General features: G+C 39.0%; 1 protein-coding gene across 2 annotated transcripts; it reads left to right on the top strand.

Annotated features, from left to right (window-relative positions):
- Nucleotides 1-863: 863 nt before the first annotated feature.
- me2 (malic enzyme 2, NAD(+)-dependent, mitochondrial) lies at nt 864-16,531 on the top strand. 2 transcript variants are annotated; one of them, XM_026186531.1, is made up of 16 exons: nt 864-1,032; nt 4,023-4,191; nt 4,563-4,731; nt 7,757-7,890; nt 7,998-8,147; nt 8,705-8,780; nt 8,943-9,104; nt 9,235-9,448; nt 9,985-10,082; nt 11,754-11,867; nt 12,016-12,127; nt 12,346-12,488; nt 12,620-12,722; nt 12,852-12,922; nt 13,658-13,756; nt 14,005-16,531. In XM_026186531.1, exons 3-16 carry the CDS (start codon nt 4,618-4,620, stop codon nt 14,164-14,166), a joined length of 1,752 nt encoding a protein of 583 aa, XP_026042316.1. In that variant the 5' UTR covers nt 864-1,032; nt 4,023-4,191; nt 4,563-4,617; the 3' UTR covers nt 14,167-16,531. The 2 variants fall into 2 exon arrangements, with proteins under 2 accessions (XP_026042316.1, XP_026042315.1); XM_026186530.1 differs by lacking the exon at nt 4,023-4,191.

The raw sequence follows: 16,531 nt of genomic DNA, 5'->3' as shown, positions 1-16,531 counted from the left end.
CCCCACAGTTTCTATGTCCACATGTTAGAGTTGTTTTGGCAACACGAGGGGGAAATGTTATGACTAATCAGAATACAGAATGTATATTTCGTTACTCAGTTTATGATAATGCACTTGGGGGGAGGGTTGAAAAAACTGTTAGAAAATTGGCTTGTTTCGCTAAATTTGTATTTTAAATTGCATTTAAAATGTAAATGCATTCTCTTGTATAAAATAGTGTGTTAAAAAAATATCAGCATACATATCGACTGAAAGACACTGTCAGTTTTTATGTACAATCTACATTTAGCATTCATTAAATCATGCCAATAAATATACATTCCATTTTTGTTGCTTTCAGATAAATATATAAATATGCCTTTCGTGATCTTTTTGCATTCTTCTGTTAAGACCTCTAGCAATATCCTAACATCTGTTAATCTGTCAATATTATTGTAGGTTAGTTTAGGAGAGCAATGAGTGTTTACTCAGAGCATAGGCACTATTAAACTCAGTTCATCATTATCTACCAGTTTCTGTGCTGTGTAGCCTTCAAATAAATATATATGGTAGATACTTCCTTATTCACAAGGGGTGAGCACAGTTGGTAGCTCCGCATGTCTGATTTGGCAGATTCTTTACCCTGGATGCACTTCCTGACACATCCCAGAGAGATGTCTTCTCCTAAGACTGAACAGGGATGTTTTGCTTCTTAGATAAATATGTAAACCACGCACGCACCACATAGCCACAAATTTTCTACGCAATACAGTACCACAGCTTAGGATAAACTAGTAATATGACATAACATGCGCAAAATAAAATGCGCGTGTTGGAGTATTTACGGTAATCGAGAGGGGAAACCCCAGCATCTGATTGGTCGAGCGGCCGGGTTCTTCTACAGCGTTTCCTCTCCTCGCGACTCAATCTGGTGTATGTGTGCTGGCAGGCAGGCTAATCCCAGGGTCAGTCCACAGAAGTTAGGCACAGCGAATATCATAAGAGTTGTGCCTAACAGACATTGAACGGCAGTATTATATTACTCAAGAGCAGGTAAGCGGAGTCGTTGTTCTCTAAATTGTAGAAAGTGTGTGTCATTTGAGAACTTCCTGCTTACTGAGCCAAGAGAGATGGCAGCAAGCAGGGCTGTGATGAGTAAGTGACTGCATTTAGCTAAGTCATCCGAATAAAAAGTGCCTAGTGTCGGTGTGCTTAATCAGTTTAGTAGCTTCAGACATTAAGACTTAGGTGACAGAGGTGTTCAAATGACGACACCCTCTGCTTTATTTTAACTTAAAGTTAGCAAAAGGTTAGCTTTTAGCTCCTGTGGTTGTGAGGCTAATGGCTTGCAGTTGTGGTGGATATCAGTTTTTGGGGGGTTTTGTTTTTGAAAGATCTCCAACATGTTATAAGGTCACATTTGGCATTTGCCCCCAATTATCTTCTCATTCCCTTGAGTGTTAAAGCTTGGGACAGTTGAGTATTTCCTTGCCTTTTATTGCAGGTTCTGCTAATATTTAACCTCCACCGGTGGGTTTTTTACGTTCAGTGATCAGACACACTGACAGGGTGAGTGAGAAAGACTGAGAACAATAACCTGTTAGTAAGGCCACACCTAACAGCTGTGTTAAGTCTGTCTGGTCAGTTGAGGAAACTAATAACCTAAAGTATCATCTGTCTTCAAACCACTTTACCCTGATCATGTGAGACCATAAAAGATTTACACTTAAAATCATGCATGTGGGTGAGATTCGGAGCTTGAAAAAAGGTGCCCAGTGTGCACAAGAGGGTGGATACAATGCATGTTATTACATTATGACTGGTTTAGTTAACACAGTTGTTGTTTGCACCAGTTATTATTCCAGAACCAATAAGAAAAGATTTATTAGCAGTTTAAATTGTACTGCCTTATTTGTCTCACCTGTTTACAAAGAAATTAAATTACCAGTACTCCACAGGAAGACAGATGGCAAGTGAGATGCCTGATTTTGAATGGCATTTAATTAAACGTTTCTAAGTTATGGTTTCTAAACTTACAGAGCATCTGTATCTAGCTGCAGTACTGGTGAGCTCATGCTGTACATTTTCTGATCTCAGCACAATTTTGCTATCATTTTGATTCCCATTTAGAGCAGTCCAGGTGCATAATTATAGGCAGGTTTCTTGTCTCCATTCATACTCTGTTTGCAGACAATTACTCCTACAAAAAGTCCCAAGCACTTTCTGGCTGTAATGGTGTGCATTCATGCTCTGTGTTACAATAATGATGCGAAGCTGGCACATGTACAAAGATTACCTTGTTTGCTACAAATGGAAAAATTATTTGGTATCTACACCACATCAAATATTATCCTTCCCATTAGCCGTGGCCTTTTTTTGCTTCTGAAAGAGGTCGCAAACCTAACCTAACAAGAAAAGATCTTTGTACAGTTTGAGTCATAAAGACTGACATTTCACAGACGCTGCATCGAGACAGCTTCCTCTTTGATATCAAATCAACAGATCATTAAAATGTCTGCTGGTTGTTGGAGCTGCTTATGCAGTCTGCCGCTTTAATGCTGCTTTCTAAGCAGCATCTCGTCCAGCTGGCTCCGCTTGTTGTTTCCTTCATCCAGACATTATGGTCAAATAGAGGGATACATAATTCAGTGTGAAGTGCTTGAATTTGTTGATCAGAAAACAGAAAAGGATAGGCTAATTTGCTTTTCAGTTGTTTTCTTGTTTTGATTTAGCTGCTCATCAGCATAGCATATTGTATTTTTAATATTTGTTTAGCTTAATACAACTTAATTTTGTGTTGGTAATTTTTAATTATGATCAAATGTGGATGAACAAGGAAAGGAAGGAGGCAGGATAATACTGACCGCACACATGAGTGCCTTTTGTCACATTAACTGACACCAACTTTGTTTTTTTGCCAGCTGAGCTCAGCTGCATGTTGTTCCAGGCCGAGAAATGAATACAAATTCTATTTCAAGCCTCACTGGGATTAAATTGCAATGGAAAAATACACTTTGTTAATTCTTATTTCTAATAATCTGCTGTGGTTTCCTTGTGCGTCTTGCATTTCAGTTTAGTATGTTTTTTGCAGAAATGCAAGCCTTGGCTGCTTATTTAAAAGGAACTGATATAGAAACTGCAATGTTGTCAAATTGCATTTCCTGTGACATTAAGGAAGGCTAACAGGAATTTTGCTAGATACAAAAAAATTGTAAGAAGTGGTTTACATCTCTTTTAACATCTTCACAAAATTTAAAGAAGTCCAATCGCTTTCTTTCCAAGTTCTTTACTGGGTGTTTTTTTTGTCTGCTTTAGTCTAAAAGTAGTGAAAATCTTTGCATTCCTTCTTGTTTGCAGTCCACATGCCAGGTCATTTCTGCAGTTATTAGTTGGAGTCTTGCTTTCTGTCATGCGATCCCTGTTGTTTGTCTGTCTTTCCCATCGGTCCATTGCTGGATGATTTAAAAATTTTAACTCTGTGGTGAGAAGGAACTTTTAAACCCATATGCTCCTGCTAGGGCTTTAAGGTCATCCTCACAGTTACTGCTGGTTCAGCCCAGATCTCGACTGAAATCTAAAGGTGATCGATCGTTTGCTCTAGTTGCACCAGAGCTGTGGAACAATCTCCCGATTGGCATCCGGGCGTCTGATTCTATTCATTCTTTTAAATCACAGCTAAAAACATATCTTTTTAAACTTGCCTTTTCTACCAGTTAAATGCTGGCTTGCTTGCAGTGACCTATTGACCTATTGTATTAAATTCTCTGCTATCTTTCCATTATTGGTGTCTTTTATCATGGTGGTACAGTCTTACCTTGCTATAACCTATGTGCTGCAATTTACTCTTATTGGTGGCTTTTATCTGTGAGCATAATTCGTTACCTTTATGTATTTGATGTTAATGTGTGAACTGTTTTATTTTTTTATTGTTTTATGTAAAGCACTTTGGTATGCCCAAGGCTTTTAAATGTGCTCTATAAATAAAGATTGTTGTTGTTGTTGTGATGCCATAGCGATTTATCTTGTTCTGTGTCTTCATGCAGAGCTCATCACGAAAGGGATTATGACAATCTGTCAAAGCTTTGTTTCTTAGAGCGCACACTAAATCGCTTCAGGCCACGTCCAGATTAATGTTGTCCACTGCTTCCAGCATTTGTAATCCTCAAGTGCTGTCCATGCACACAAAGAGGATTCATTGGCTACTGTGAATAGGTGTGTGTGTCTGTAAGCTGACAGCACTGACTGCGGTTAGCTTTATAACGTATTAAGATGTGATAATCTGATACTGTCATATTAAAAGGCTTTGGTAACAGTGCACTGCACGGTTTGACTGTCAGAAACAAGAATAATTAATAGTAAGTCTTTGACTCTAACCTGCCAAAAAGCCCAAATGGTAATGCACCATGTAGACAGTTAAGACTTAACAACTTAAAATCTGAAATGTGTCACCATGGTGATGTAATCACTGTGCTGCACATCAATACTTTTGTCAGTAAAGCTATAATCATTTCTACAGCCAGGTTGTGCATATCATTTGCACATGGTCAGTATTTTTTCATCTTTCCCTGTCTTGTCTCCCTCAGAAACCAGTGGATCTTCTAGAAAGCACCAGTGGACCCACACCGGTGACTGTCTACCATGTTGTCCAGATTAAGGACAACCTGGTCTCTGAGGCCATGCATCTCTCTTTGCAGATGGGTCCACACCAAAGAAAAGGGCAAGCCCCTCATGCTCAGCCCTCGCACCAACAAAGTAGGTGGACCTACCTTGTGTTGGGGTTTTAAGACACGGTGACGACAGCCCGTTTTTGTCTTGATCAATGTTAATTATGTCATTATGTGAAGAAGGATTATTTTTCTCTGTGTGCCTGGACAGAAAATAACTATAATGAATTGTTGAAATGTTATTGTTTGGTTACAGTGTCCAGAAATGAGTAGAAATTTACTGCAAGATGTCATAACAGTGGTTATAATGTAATCTTTTAAATTTTAGGCCTGTATATTTTCCACACGTTTAAATGCCATAGTCTATCCCACTGCAGATGCCAATATCTGTTTATATCTCAGACAATAGAATAGTGGGGAGCTAAGCTTGTGTGTGACTGATATAAACTGGCATAACCATTTTTAGTAGTCTGCAACCAAAATACAAAAGTTGTAAAAGAAGTTTATGCTTCAGTTATTTGTATTCCCATATCTGTAGCTATTGACTATTTATGATGAACGGTGCCTGTCTGTCAATGCCTGTCTAGCACATTGTTATTTGGCTGCTTTCTGAATTTTTCTTTAAGGTGTTTGTGATTTTCGCTGTCTGTTTTAAAATGCTCACAGCAGGGTATCTAGCAGTGCGCATACAAGTGAGACAATTACAGTGTCGTGTATTTGCTAAATTGAAATGATGCTGTGAAGCATTTGGCTTGGAGGATTTGATTTTTCAGGAGGTTTGCCAACTACTGAGAGTTACAAGTGATATTTGTAACATGTACATTTTGCTGCTTGAGGTGATTTGACCTTTTGCTAAACTTAGCCCATACCAGATAAATATAGAAATTCCAACCTACATGCAAACTGGACACAGACCAGCTGACCAGTGGTCCCACAAACTGGGGTTTCAACTACTGTTTTTTTCAGCCAGTTTTTGAGCTCCTGCATAGCTCCATGCTTGATTTAATAATGGTTTGTAAAAGCAGGCTTGCAATGAAGACTGTATATAGAAAAACACTGATATAAAAGGCCTATAGAGCTGCTTTCAGGTCTGTCAGTACTCCCCTCCTCCCTGACTACCTCACAATACAACTAGCAACCATACCAACCAAGCACTGCCAGACAATATATGGCATGCTGTATTCTAAAGTTAAAGGCATGGGCAAAATGACTGTAATTGGCACCTATTAAAAATCCTGAGTGGGAGTCCGAGAGTTTGCAGGCATCCAGGAAAAGGACACCCACATACATAACTGAGATAATAAGTAAACAGCATTAGATAAAACTTTAAAATCCATTTATTTATTTGCTCAAATTAAAATTATTGCATTATAGTAAATTCTCTACAAATTGAGTTTATGTACTTGCACTTGAGAAAGAGGCACAAACCTAATTCCATGGTTTGGTTCGGCATTTTTTTAAAAAAAAAATAATTTTTAAAGTCATCTTGAAATTCTTCTTGCATTAAAAGTCTCAGTTTCTAAACGAGAACATGCCAGCTGGTTCTAGATTACAAATATAAGAGCAGTACTTGATGTGACTTGCATCAGCAGTGTACTGTAGCAGTAAAGGTCACTGTGTTTGAAATGTAGTCTGGTATGACTGTTAAAAGGGCTAGGATCTCAAATTCCTTCACCCTAAATGTAGGGTGAGCTGTGCAGGGAAAGTGTTCACTGTACAGAATGTATTAATACCTTTATCCAGTATATTCCTGTCTTGGAAGTGTTGAAATTGCATTTCTAAAGTGCTAATCATGGGCTTGCTCAAGATGGTCTTTCATAGGGAAGTGCTCAGCTCCTGAAATCTTACAAAAATGTTACTTTCAATTTTATGCAAAAGGACAAATGCTAGATTAAGGTGTTTGCAGCATGTGGCATTGCGCTGAAAGGAACTGATTGGTAGAGCTGTGTGAAGTGAAATGCTCTATCAGCATGACTAAGCATTTTTCGAGGGGAGCCCCAGCATTCATCATTCTGACAAAATAATCCGCCCCCTTCTGCAGCCCCAGGCATGGCGGCCTCTTTGTTACGCCCATATTTCAGTCGGATAGGAGCTTGTACACTGCAGGGACATGCAAACACATTGCATCCACCTCTCACCTCCCCCATCCTCTCATTTAAAAATTGGGGTGTTTCAGCCCACAGTGGTCTTCATTGGTTTCTTTGAGGCTACTCCTCCTCCTCCACTACTACCCCCACTCTCCGTCCGTCTTTGTCCTGCTGCAAAATTGCTTTCGTTTTGTTTTTCTTCATTCCGTCAGCCTGAATTTATTTCTGTAAATGCTGAAAAGGTAAACTCAGTTAAAGGTCCCATAATGAGGCAGTGCACCGTCTAAACAAACTCCATTACAGTACATGAACAGTTAGTCCAGAAACTGCTATATTTTATAAAGAACAGGACAGAAATGTGGTATGCCTTAGCCATGAGTAGGGGGATGGTTGACATAAACAAATAAAGCCCTGCCCCCAACTACAGGTTGCAGGAGGAGTCCTGTTTTTTTATGGTTTGCCAGTAAATTTCACAAAAACGGTCCTGTTAAGAAATGGCTACAGCAGACTTTGATGTCAGACGGTTACAGGGGGTGTTGCGTTAGTACTTTTAGCGTCCCAAGTAGAGGTTGATAATAGACGCAATATACAGTAGTGTGCAAAAATCTTGACTCACCCATTATTTCTTAATATTTTGCTAGAAAAATGGGAACTAGGTGGAGCAATTTATTGAAGCAAGTGCAGATTTATATGAACATGTCTTATAAACACAAGGCCACCTTTTATTCTATAATACAGGCTGAACTCTCAAACAAGTTTTCTTTCAATTTCTTTAAGTAGTCTGAAGAATGAAAACAACCCTGACCACACACATTAAAAATACCCCTCATATTATTCATGAGAGTGCAGGCAGGGTCGAGCGGGTGGAGGCAAGTGTCAGAGGTGATTTGTGACAGAAGGATAGCAGTAAGAGTGGAAAAAGATGGTGGTGAGACCTGCTGTGTGTGGTTTGGAGACGGTGGCAGTCAGGAAAAGAAATGCAGAGCTGAAGAAGCTAAAATGTCATGTTTTTGTGTTCCTCCACAGGGTATGGCCTTTTCCCTTCAGGAGCGTCAGATTTTGGGGATACATGGTCTGCTGCCTCCCAAAGTGGAGACTCAGGAAATTCAGGCCCTGCGCTTTCAGAAAAATCTCAAAAAGCTGCACGATCCCCTGGAGAAGTAAGGATGCATTTTTCTTGTTGTACTGGAAAGCGTAAACATGTTTTTAAATAAAAACCGAGCATTTGTCTTCCTGTACACAGCTTAACTTTTCTTTTTCCATACAGGTACATCTACCTGATGGGCATCCAGGAAAGGAATGAGAAGCTTTTCTATAGGGTGTTGATGGAAGACATAGAGGAGCTGATGCCGATTGTTTACACTCCCACTGTAGGGCTTGCCTGTACGCAGTATGGACATATCTTTAGAAGACCAAAGTAAGGCCTTAGCAGATAATTTGAGTTTTTAATGTAGGTTTTGTTGCTCCAGTTCTACACAGCCAGGTATTTTGTCGCTGGGAGGAAATCGTCCAGAGGTGTGCAGAAAAGCTTGATATGGAAGAGAAGAGAGATTGCTATATGTCTTGACACAGCATATTGACAGCCAGTTCTGAAGGCTATATCCTTACAAGGACAAATAATACTGTGTTCATGTCTGAGATTGTCTATCCAAATATGGCTAACACAGCTCTTATCTTCAGTCTAAAGGAGCAGGAATGTTATGTATGCAAGATCCTATTGATTCTTCTAAAATTAGGACAGAAGCTCCTTTCAGGCGAGACCTTTGAGACCTTACCAAGTGAAGGGAGACCTGCTTTAGTCAGGAAAAGCTCTTACGTGTTTTATTTTTGATGGCAGGCGTATTGAATCTTATGCACATAATGTTAAAAAGTGGTTTTATGCTGAAGATGCATTTTCTTTTTCTGCTTAGTTAAAGTTAGGATTTAATCACGATTGCTGCAATAGCTAAACTGTCATCCTGTTTATCTCTCTAGAGGCCTGTTTATCTCCATTCTGGACAGAGGACATATCCGCTCCATCCTTGACAACTGGCCAGACACTAATGTTGCAGTAAGTCTCAAAATCCTCACTATAGTAAAACCTTTTCAGATATTACATTGGAAAAAAAGTCTAAAAATATGTCATTAAGATATGACAGTTGCTTATAAATATGTCAAATTTTAATCTTCAGTTTTCCAACTAATGTGCTTCCTCCATCTCTTCTTTGTGTAGGTAGTAGTAGTAACTGATGGAGAGCGTATCTTGGGATTAGGGGACCTGGGTGTTTATGGAATGGGAATACCTGTTGGGAAACTTTGCCTGTACACTGCCTGTGCTGGCATCAGACCTGAGAAATGTCTCCCTGTGGTGATCGATGTTGGGACGGATAACGAGGTAGGAAGGCTAGGTGTTGGTTTTTTGTTTTGTTTTTTTTTTCTTTCTGTTTATTGCATGTGTGAGAGAAGAGAAATATAATAACTGTGTTTACTTTGGCTTCTCATGGTTGCCCTTGTCCTCCCGTTAGACTCTCCTTAAGGATCCGCTTTACATGGGGCTGTACCAGAAGCGAGACCGCTCCCAAGCATATGACGATCTCATTGATGAGTTCATGGAAGCTGTCGTGGACAAATACGGGCAGGACACGCTGATCCAGTTTGAAGACTTTGGGAACCACAACGCGTTCCGCTTCCTTAGAAAGTACAGGGAGAAGTACTGCACCTTCAACGATGACATCCAAGGTTCACACATAACCCCTGACACAGCACTTTGAGACTACTGTAGTTAAATAGGTGCAGATAATGTCTACCTTGTTGTATGACTCTGTCGTCCTAATTCACATTCAGGTTACACCGCACAAAGTGCTTAACTTACAGTTTTATGTTTATGTATTTTTCCAGCTGATTCAAAGGCTCAAAGTTTAGCAATATTTACAGATCGGAGTATTTCCTAAGAACAGTTCTATAAGATTTGCAAGTTTAGGCCCATCCATACAAATGACTTACGGCCTTAACTGTTAAGTTACTGGAGCTGTTTCTAAAAGGATCGCTGCTTTATTAGAGTCCACCTGAAACTCAATGTAAATTTTTATTGTTGGATTAAATTACTGTGGAGCATTTCAGAAATCATCTGTTGTGAGTGATGCTGAAATAAGATGCATTCATGAGCTGTTTTCCTTGAAAATCTTTCTGATTTTAGACAAATTATCATGAGTGTTTGGATGTCTTTGAGGCAGAGACTCGATTGTTTACTCTTCTGTTTGTCTACATGTTTCCAGGCACTGCGTCTGTAGCTCTTGCCGGTCTGTTAGCAGCTCAGAGAGCAGTTGGCAAACCCATCACTGAACACCGGGTGCTGTTCCTGGGAGCAGGAGAGGTAAGCTGATATTCATCCTTTTAATCAATTGAACTTCTCAAGATTTTCTTTGTTTTTTTGTAGAGATGGACCGATCCGATATTACGTATCGGTATCGGTCCGATACTGACCTAAATTACTGGATCGGATATCGGAGAAAAATAAAAAATGTAATCCGATCCATTAAATATCACGAAAGCACCTCGCAAAACTTGCAACACGCCGTAACTCGCCTCAGAACGTTAGCAGTCGGAGCAGTATGCATCACGTGATAGAGCGGCTGTGGCATGCCGGACCTGTCGGTGGTCTGGATAGCATGTGGAGCTTCGCTAGCAACCTGGCATTTCATCTCCGACAAAGTTATCCCCGAGAGAAGTAAAGCAAGTGTGTAAGTCCATCTCTGAATGTTTGTAAAGCATTCCTGTGTTAAGCTTAACGAGCGACTGCCTCTCGCTCTCCGGCTGCTACTTCAATCGTGAAACTGCTTAAATGATCAGCTGATCGGCTTTTCTGTCGCGAGTCCGTCTCTCTTATTTGTTTTTGGCCCACTTTGCACCAGAAAGAGGAAACCAGCGGCTGAACAACAGCAGAACGTTTAAGCTTGATAAGCTGTTGTTAGAATTTATTTAATATTTCTTTCTACACCAGGATCTTTTTCTACGTAGCTGACGCTGGTAACTGTGCAGGGGCGGATCTAGCAAAGTTTAGCCAGGGGGGCCGATAGGGCATTAACTGGGAAAAGGGGGCACAAAGACATACTTTTCTTTCTTATTCTCATTTAAAATGTCGAGCTTTTAATAAATAATTATCTGACACCCAAAGTTTTAATTTGATGTAAAATGAATAGAAGTCAATTACTGTATATAGTGACTATTAAGTCTAATATATACACCCTAGTAAGCTATAGTACTTTTTACTTTGGGAAGGTACCATCTGTGCAGTCTGCAATTTTGTTGAAGAAAGATGTTGAATCTATTTAATATTTCTTGAAAAATAATTGATTTCTATGCATTTTTTTTTCACACTGCATCAAATTAAGGTTGATTACGTCGATTAAGCATCATGAGGTGGCGCGTGAGGGGTGGTTCCTTATTTTTTATTTATTTATGTTTGTTGTTGCTGGGAGTTGGAACCCTATTAGTTAGGTTGCTTAATATTTACGCTAAGTACTCTTTAAAATACCAGAATAGGGAGGATGGTGTAGGTCTAAGTTTATTAGATTGATCAGTATTGCTGAACTATGAAATATTTTTTTTGTATACAGGTATAACAGAATAGCTTTAGTGTAGTTGTTGTTTTAAACTTGAGTATGAACTTGCAGACTTGCAAAATGCAGCAAGATATTTTAAAAAACAGTTTTGTTGATTAAAAAACACTATATCGGATTCATATCGGTATCGGCAGATATCCAAATTTATGATATCGGTATCGGTATCGGACATAAAAAAGTGGTATCGTGCCATCTCTATTTTTTTGTTCTCTTGACTTTGCTATATGAAAGTTACGTATTTGAAAATGGCAAAAAAGGCACAATTGGAAGAAGCGTACTGTTCCCGACTGACCACAAACAGAACAAAAAACCTGAGGAGTTGCTCCATTGTCTATTTAGAGAATAATCGTTCATGTTTTCTTTGTGTAAATTTTTTTGTGTTTTTATTTTGTTTATTCATTCTTTTATTTATTATTTGGTAGGCTGCCCTTGGAATTGCCAATCTGATTGTGATGGCCATGATGGAGACGGGAATGACCCAAGCTGAAGCCAGGAAGAAAATCTGGATGTATGATAAAGATGGCTTACTTGTAAAGGTAAGTGTGTGACACAGGAATTTATAATAAGAAAATGATACAATTTTGTCTACTTTCCTGGCTGGTCCACGGTCTAAACAGTCAACGGCATTTTCACTGAACAAGTGTTTATTAGTAATTGTGTCTAATGTGTCACATGTGACTCCAGGGCAGACAGCAGGGAACTGACTCTAACCAGGAAGCATTTACCCATGAGAGTCCAGGGGATGTACAGAGCTTCCTAGATGCTGTCAATGCCATCAAACCTACAGCTATCATTGGTGTGGACCTTTAATTTATTTATTTATTTTTTTGTATTCATATAATTGTAGCCTTGTAGCACTGCTTGCCAACCAGAAAGAATTATACAAATATCTATTTTATTAAAATATTGTTTGTTAATAATAAACAATAAACTCAGTCAGTTACAAAAAGGTTGTAGTCTTATTTCAGACCTTCTTTGAACAGTAATAATAAATCAGTCTCTCCTTTTTTCCAGGTGTGGCAGGAGCTGGACGTCTGTTTACCCATGATGTCATCAAGTCCATGGGAACCCTGAATGAACGGCCAATCATCTTTGCCCTGAGCAACCCAACCAATAAAGCAGAGTGCACAGCAGAGGAGGCCTACACTCTGACAGATGTACACATTTTTTTTTCTAGGCTTAACTTTTTTCCTCTTTTTTGTCTTTTTTGACAAACTCTTAAGTTATGCATTCAGATTGTGTTTTTCCTACCTCATCACCTCTCAAGATTTGTTTCTGTGTCTCACAGGGAAGATGTCTTTTTGCGAGCGGCAGCCCTTTCGGTCCAGTGACTCTGAGCGATGGTCGCGTCCTTACACCAGGACAAGGGAACAACGCTTACATTTTTCCAGGTGAGAGGGGGGAAAAAAATTGATTATTCATTATTTACATTAAATGCAGCACTCTTAAGATGGTATGAATTGCATTACATCCTGCAAATTTGAATGCAGTATGTTGTAATTGGTCTTCATGCATTTCAGGCGTGGGCCTGGCTGTGATCCTGAGTGGAGTGAGACACATCAGTGACACGGTTTTCTTAGAGGCTGCCAAGGTCTGAAGACACTACTAAATATTTTTCTACCTGTTCTTTAAGTTCATCTTTAACTTTTCCCTCACTCCATCCTGTATTGTCTTGCTGACTCTTTCATGTATGCATATTCTTCATACAGTTTCTTCCCAAAGCCCATAACCACCCTTATATCCATCCATATATACATAACACTATTTATTACATATTTACTTTTTTACACTGGTTTGTATATTCGTACATTTTATATATTTTTTTCTCTGTTAATACTGTTCATATGTATATAGTGCTGCAAAACTGACCCCCCCAGCATGTTTGCACTGAGTAGGAGATGCTCTGTATCTCATTGTACAATTGTATAGTGACAATAAAGGCATTCTGTTCTTCTATTCTATATTCACTATATGCTCATCTCAGCCCTGTTTAACCCTTCGATGTCTCCTCTTCCCTCTCTTTTTAGACTGGCATAACAGATGAAGAGCTTCTCTTTGCTGGGCTGCATTTGATACATTAACACTAATCAGTGCAACAGATGATCACTGTGCTTTGTTGCCAGTGTTTTTGTTACTGTTCAGTGTCAGAAACACTGTGATTTGCATGGTGTTAATAGTACTAGAAGGGGTTTGATTACTTTTGTAATTACAACTGGCCAAAATCACATGACTAGTGTGGGTAGACAAACAGTAGTAGTAGTTTTGTCTGGTTTTTGTGACCTAGAAATTATTCTTTATTGTAAATGCAATCTTACGTTCCTTTCAGACACTTGCAGAGCAGCTGACAGATAAAGAGCTTGCAGAAGGCAGACTCTACCCTCCTCTGTCCAACATCAGGGAGGTCTCTATCCAGATGGCTGTCAAGGTAAGCCTCCTCCAGTTTAAATTTTGGTTATTGTCAAGGTCAGTTTACATATTAACAGTCTCCAAGAAATAATCTCTGTGTTCAACGGATTTTTTTTTTTTTTTGAAAAAAGAAATTCATGCCCTGCAGCCGGACAAACCGTAACATAACCTATCAAACACTGTTCTCCTTTTGGTCAAAGTCATGTTGTAGTTCCTGTGTCACTCCTTACGTTTGGTCAGTGATAAATTTTCTCTTTCCCACTAAAGGTGGTGGAGTATCTCTATGCTAAAGGCATGGCTTTCCACTACCCTGAGCCAGTGGACAAGGACGCCTTTGTGCGGGCTACTGTCTGGAAGACCGACTATGAATCTTTCCTGCCGGACACCTATGATTGGCCAGGTGTCAACTTTAGCCCCAAGTCCATCTAGAAATAGGGCACACTCACTGTGGCTCATGTCATAATGGCCTTCTCTTCCTTTTTTTCCTGCTTTATACCTAATCACAGATTTTGTAAGATTGCCTTACTTTAAACATATGCTTAAAAATAGACCACAGTAGCCATGCTGCTACATTTTCACCAAACCAGTCTTATTGGATCTGTGAACAGTCAAAGTGGAAAGTGAAGAGAAGGGCATTGAAATGAGATCAGCCATTCTCATTTTAAATTACACTTCTCCATTATGTGCATAATGTAGAAACCTGCACAAAGCCAGATGGCCACCTGGTGGTGGAAATGGGCAGTGGTTACATCTATTTTCCATGCTGCTCCATCAAAAACTCAGCACTAAATTTGCATAAATTTCATGAATTTTTTTTCCCATTAATTTTTAAGATGTTATTGTTTCACTGTATCTGTAATCTAATAATGACTAATCTGTCATTTTGTTGTGTACATTTCTGATATTTGCTGTCTTCAGTTAGCACGCACAAACTCCATTCTTTACTTGTACTCCGTCTTCTAGTATTCTTGCAAGCTTGCAAGAAATGACCTCAATTTCATAACATTTAGTAATATCCAGTATGTATTTGTGTATTGCCTTTGTCCACCTTAAATAAGGCTCTGGTCAGTTTTCCTCTTCTCATTAATACCCAGTATAAGACATCTAGCAGAGCAGAGGACTGAAGAGGAGAGCCTTTCTGTTAGAGACAAACAAAGACCGATTCACTAAAATTGAGATTTTCTGAAGGGAAAATACATGAAAGTTATATATTTAAAAAAAAAAATGTAGGCAGACAACCTTTTAACATCCACTCCAGCCTTTTGTTTGTTTGATTAATTGTGTCACCTAATATTTATTTCTTTGAATTCATGTTTTGTTTTGTTTTTTTGTATTCAACTGTTTTGAAAAGCCTCTCTTCAACACTCCTTAAGGAATGGTCTCATGAAGAATGTATCCCATAAAATGAACAATTTTGCTTAAGTGTTATATGAATACTTAAGAAAATATGTGCAGTATATAATCATTAGATACTCATTTATGTTGTTAAATGAACTTTTTTGGTCTGATGCGCAGTGTGTGGCATTGAGGTATGTTGGTTTTATTACTATTGTTTCGTCTGAGCAGACTGTACAAACTCACAGGCCAAGCTTCTCTTCAGTGTTATGATCCACCACGAGGTTAAAACACAGGTTATGTATTCTAGCACAAGTGCTCCCCATGTAATAAGTCTTTTTTGACTCAGCCAAGTGATGTAAACTGTGAACTGTTTGAAAATATTATTGGGATTAGAAAATATTGACTGAAAAGCCCTGGTTGATTAAGTCCTTCGTACTGAATAGCAATGGTGCCTAAGCACTGTATAGACTGGCAAAATATCTTTGTGATAAAGTGCAAGTCGGCTATACAGTGTACAAATCCACGTGTCAGTTTGATGTACTGACCTAATACCAGTAGGACACACTGCTGACCGTTAACCTGCTGAGGTTCTCTGTTAGCGCTTTGTTTTTGCTCAGTTCTGTGACAGATTGCTGCATTGTAATAGCAAATAAACTAAAGGTATACCACAGTGTTTCATGTAAAATGCAGGATTCAATCTATGCTCTGATCATATTTCTAAGACTTTAAACTGCTTTATGACAGGGGCATTGGCAGCATTGCACATTGGTCTTCAGAGATGTGTGTAAAATGGAGATGGTTGACAGGTTAAAGAAAGAAAATGAGTATTTTAACAAGGAGAGGGCACCTACATCAGGATAGAAGTGCTTCATGGTTCATATGCAGTGAATGCTCCCTGTAACCATGCCAGCAAAAAGCCGCCTTCTTTTTCCTTTAAATTGTCATCCATCGATTTACACTGTAAAACTTTAACTCAAGGACCTTCCAACCGCATACATTGAAGTGCCTGCACAAATTACAGTGTCCCTTCATAGTCACTCCCATGCCTCATTAAGTTAACCATGCAGATAGCCACACTATAATTATTGACATTATTGTTTTGTTATGAAATGGTGTAACTGTAGCATTGAGCATACAGTGCTTTCTCTAATAAATGTTAGATTTAATGCAAACTTTTCAGTGGTTTAATGATATGTAAACGCTGTAATGTCATCGGTGTGTTGCTCACGTGTTTGTTAAGATGTTGACTGTAATTGTCCAGTTTGAGGTTTTTGCTGTTTTGTTCGATGAGTGGTTAGTTCATGTGACTCTTAGTGGTTTCAGTATTCATAAGTATTCCCATGCAGTCTGACACTGATTTTTGGTGCAGTCATGTTTGTATACCAGAGTGCAGTATGTTTGTTTTATTATACTTGAGGTGTGAAAACTCCAGAATAAAACCTATTTTTACATCGGC

The sequence above is a fragment of the Astatotilapia calliptera genome, chromosome 12 (assembly GCF_900246225.1).
Source record: "Astatotilapia calliptera chromosome 12, fAstCal1.2, whole genome shotgun sequence".
Taxonomy (NCBI): domain Eukaryota; kingdom Metazoa; phylum Chordata; class Actinopteri; order Cichliformes; family Cichlidae; genus Astatotilapia; species Astatotilapia calliptera.
The sequence above is the reverse complement of the archived record's forward strand: the minus strand, read 5'-3'. Positions and strand labels throughout refer to the sequence as shown.

Coding starts and splice junctions, on each gene's coding strand:
- me2 (XM_026186530.1), top strand. CDS start 4,618: ATGTTGTCCAGATTAAGGACAACCTGGTCTCTGAGGCCATGCATCTCT. Junction 9,449..9,984: donor CTTCAACGATGACATCCAAG/GTTCACACATAA, acceptor ACATGTTTCCAG/GCACTGCGTCTGTAGCTCTT. Junction 12,489..12,619: donor AGGCCTACACTCTGACAGAT/GTACACATTTTT, acceptor TGTGTCTCACAG/GGAAGATGTCTTTTTGCGAG.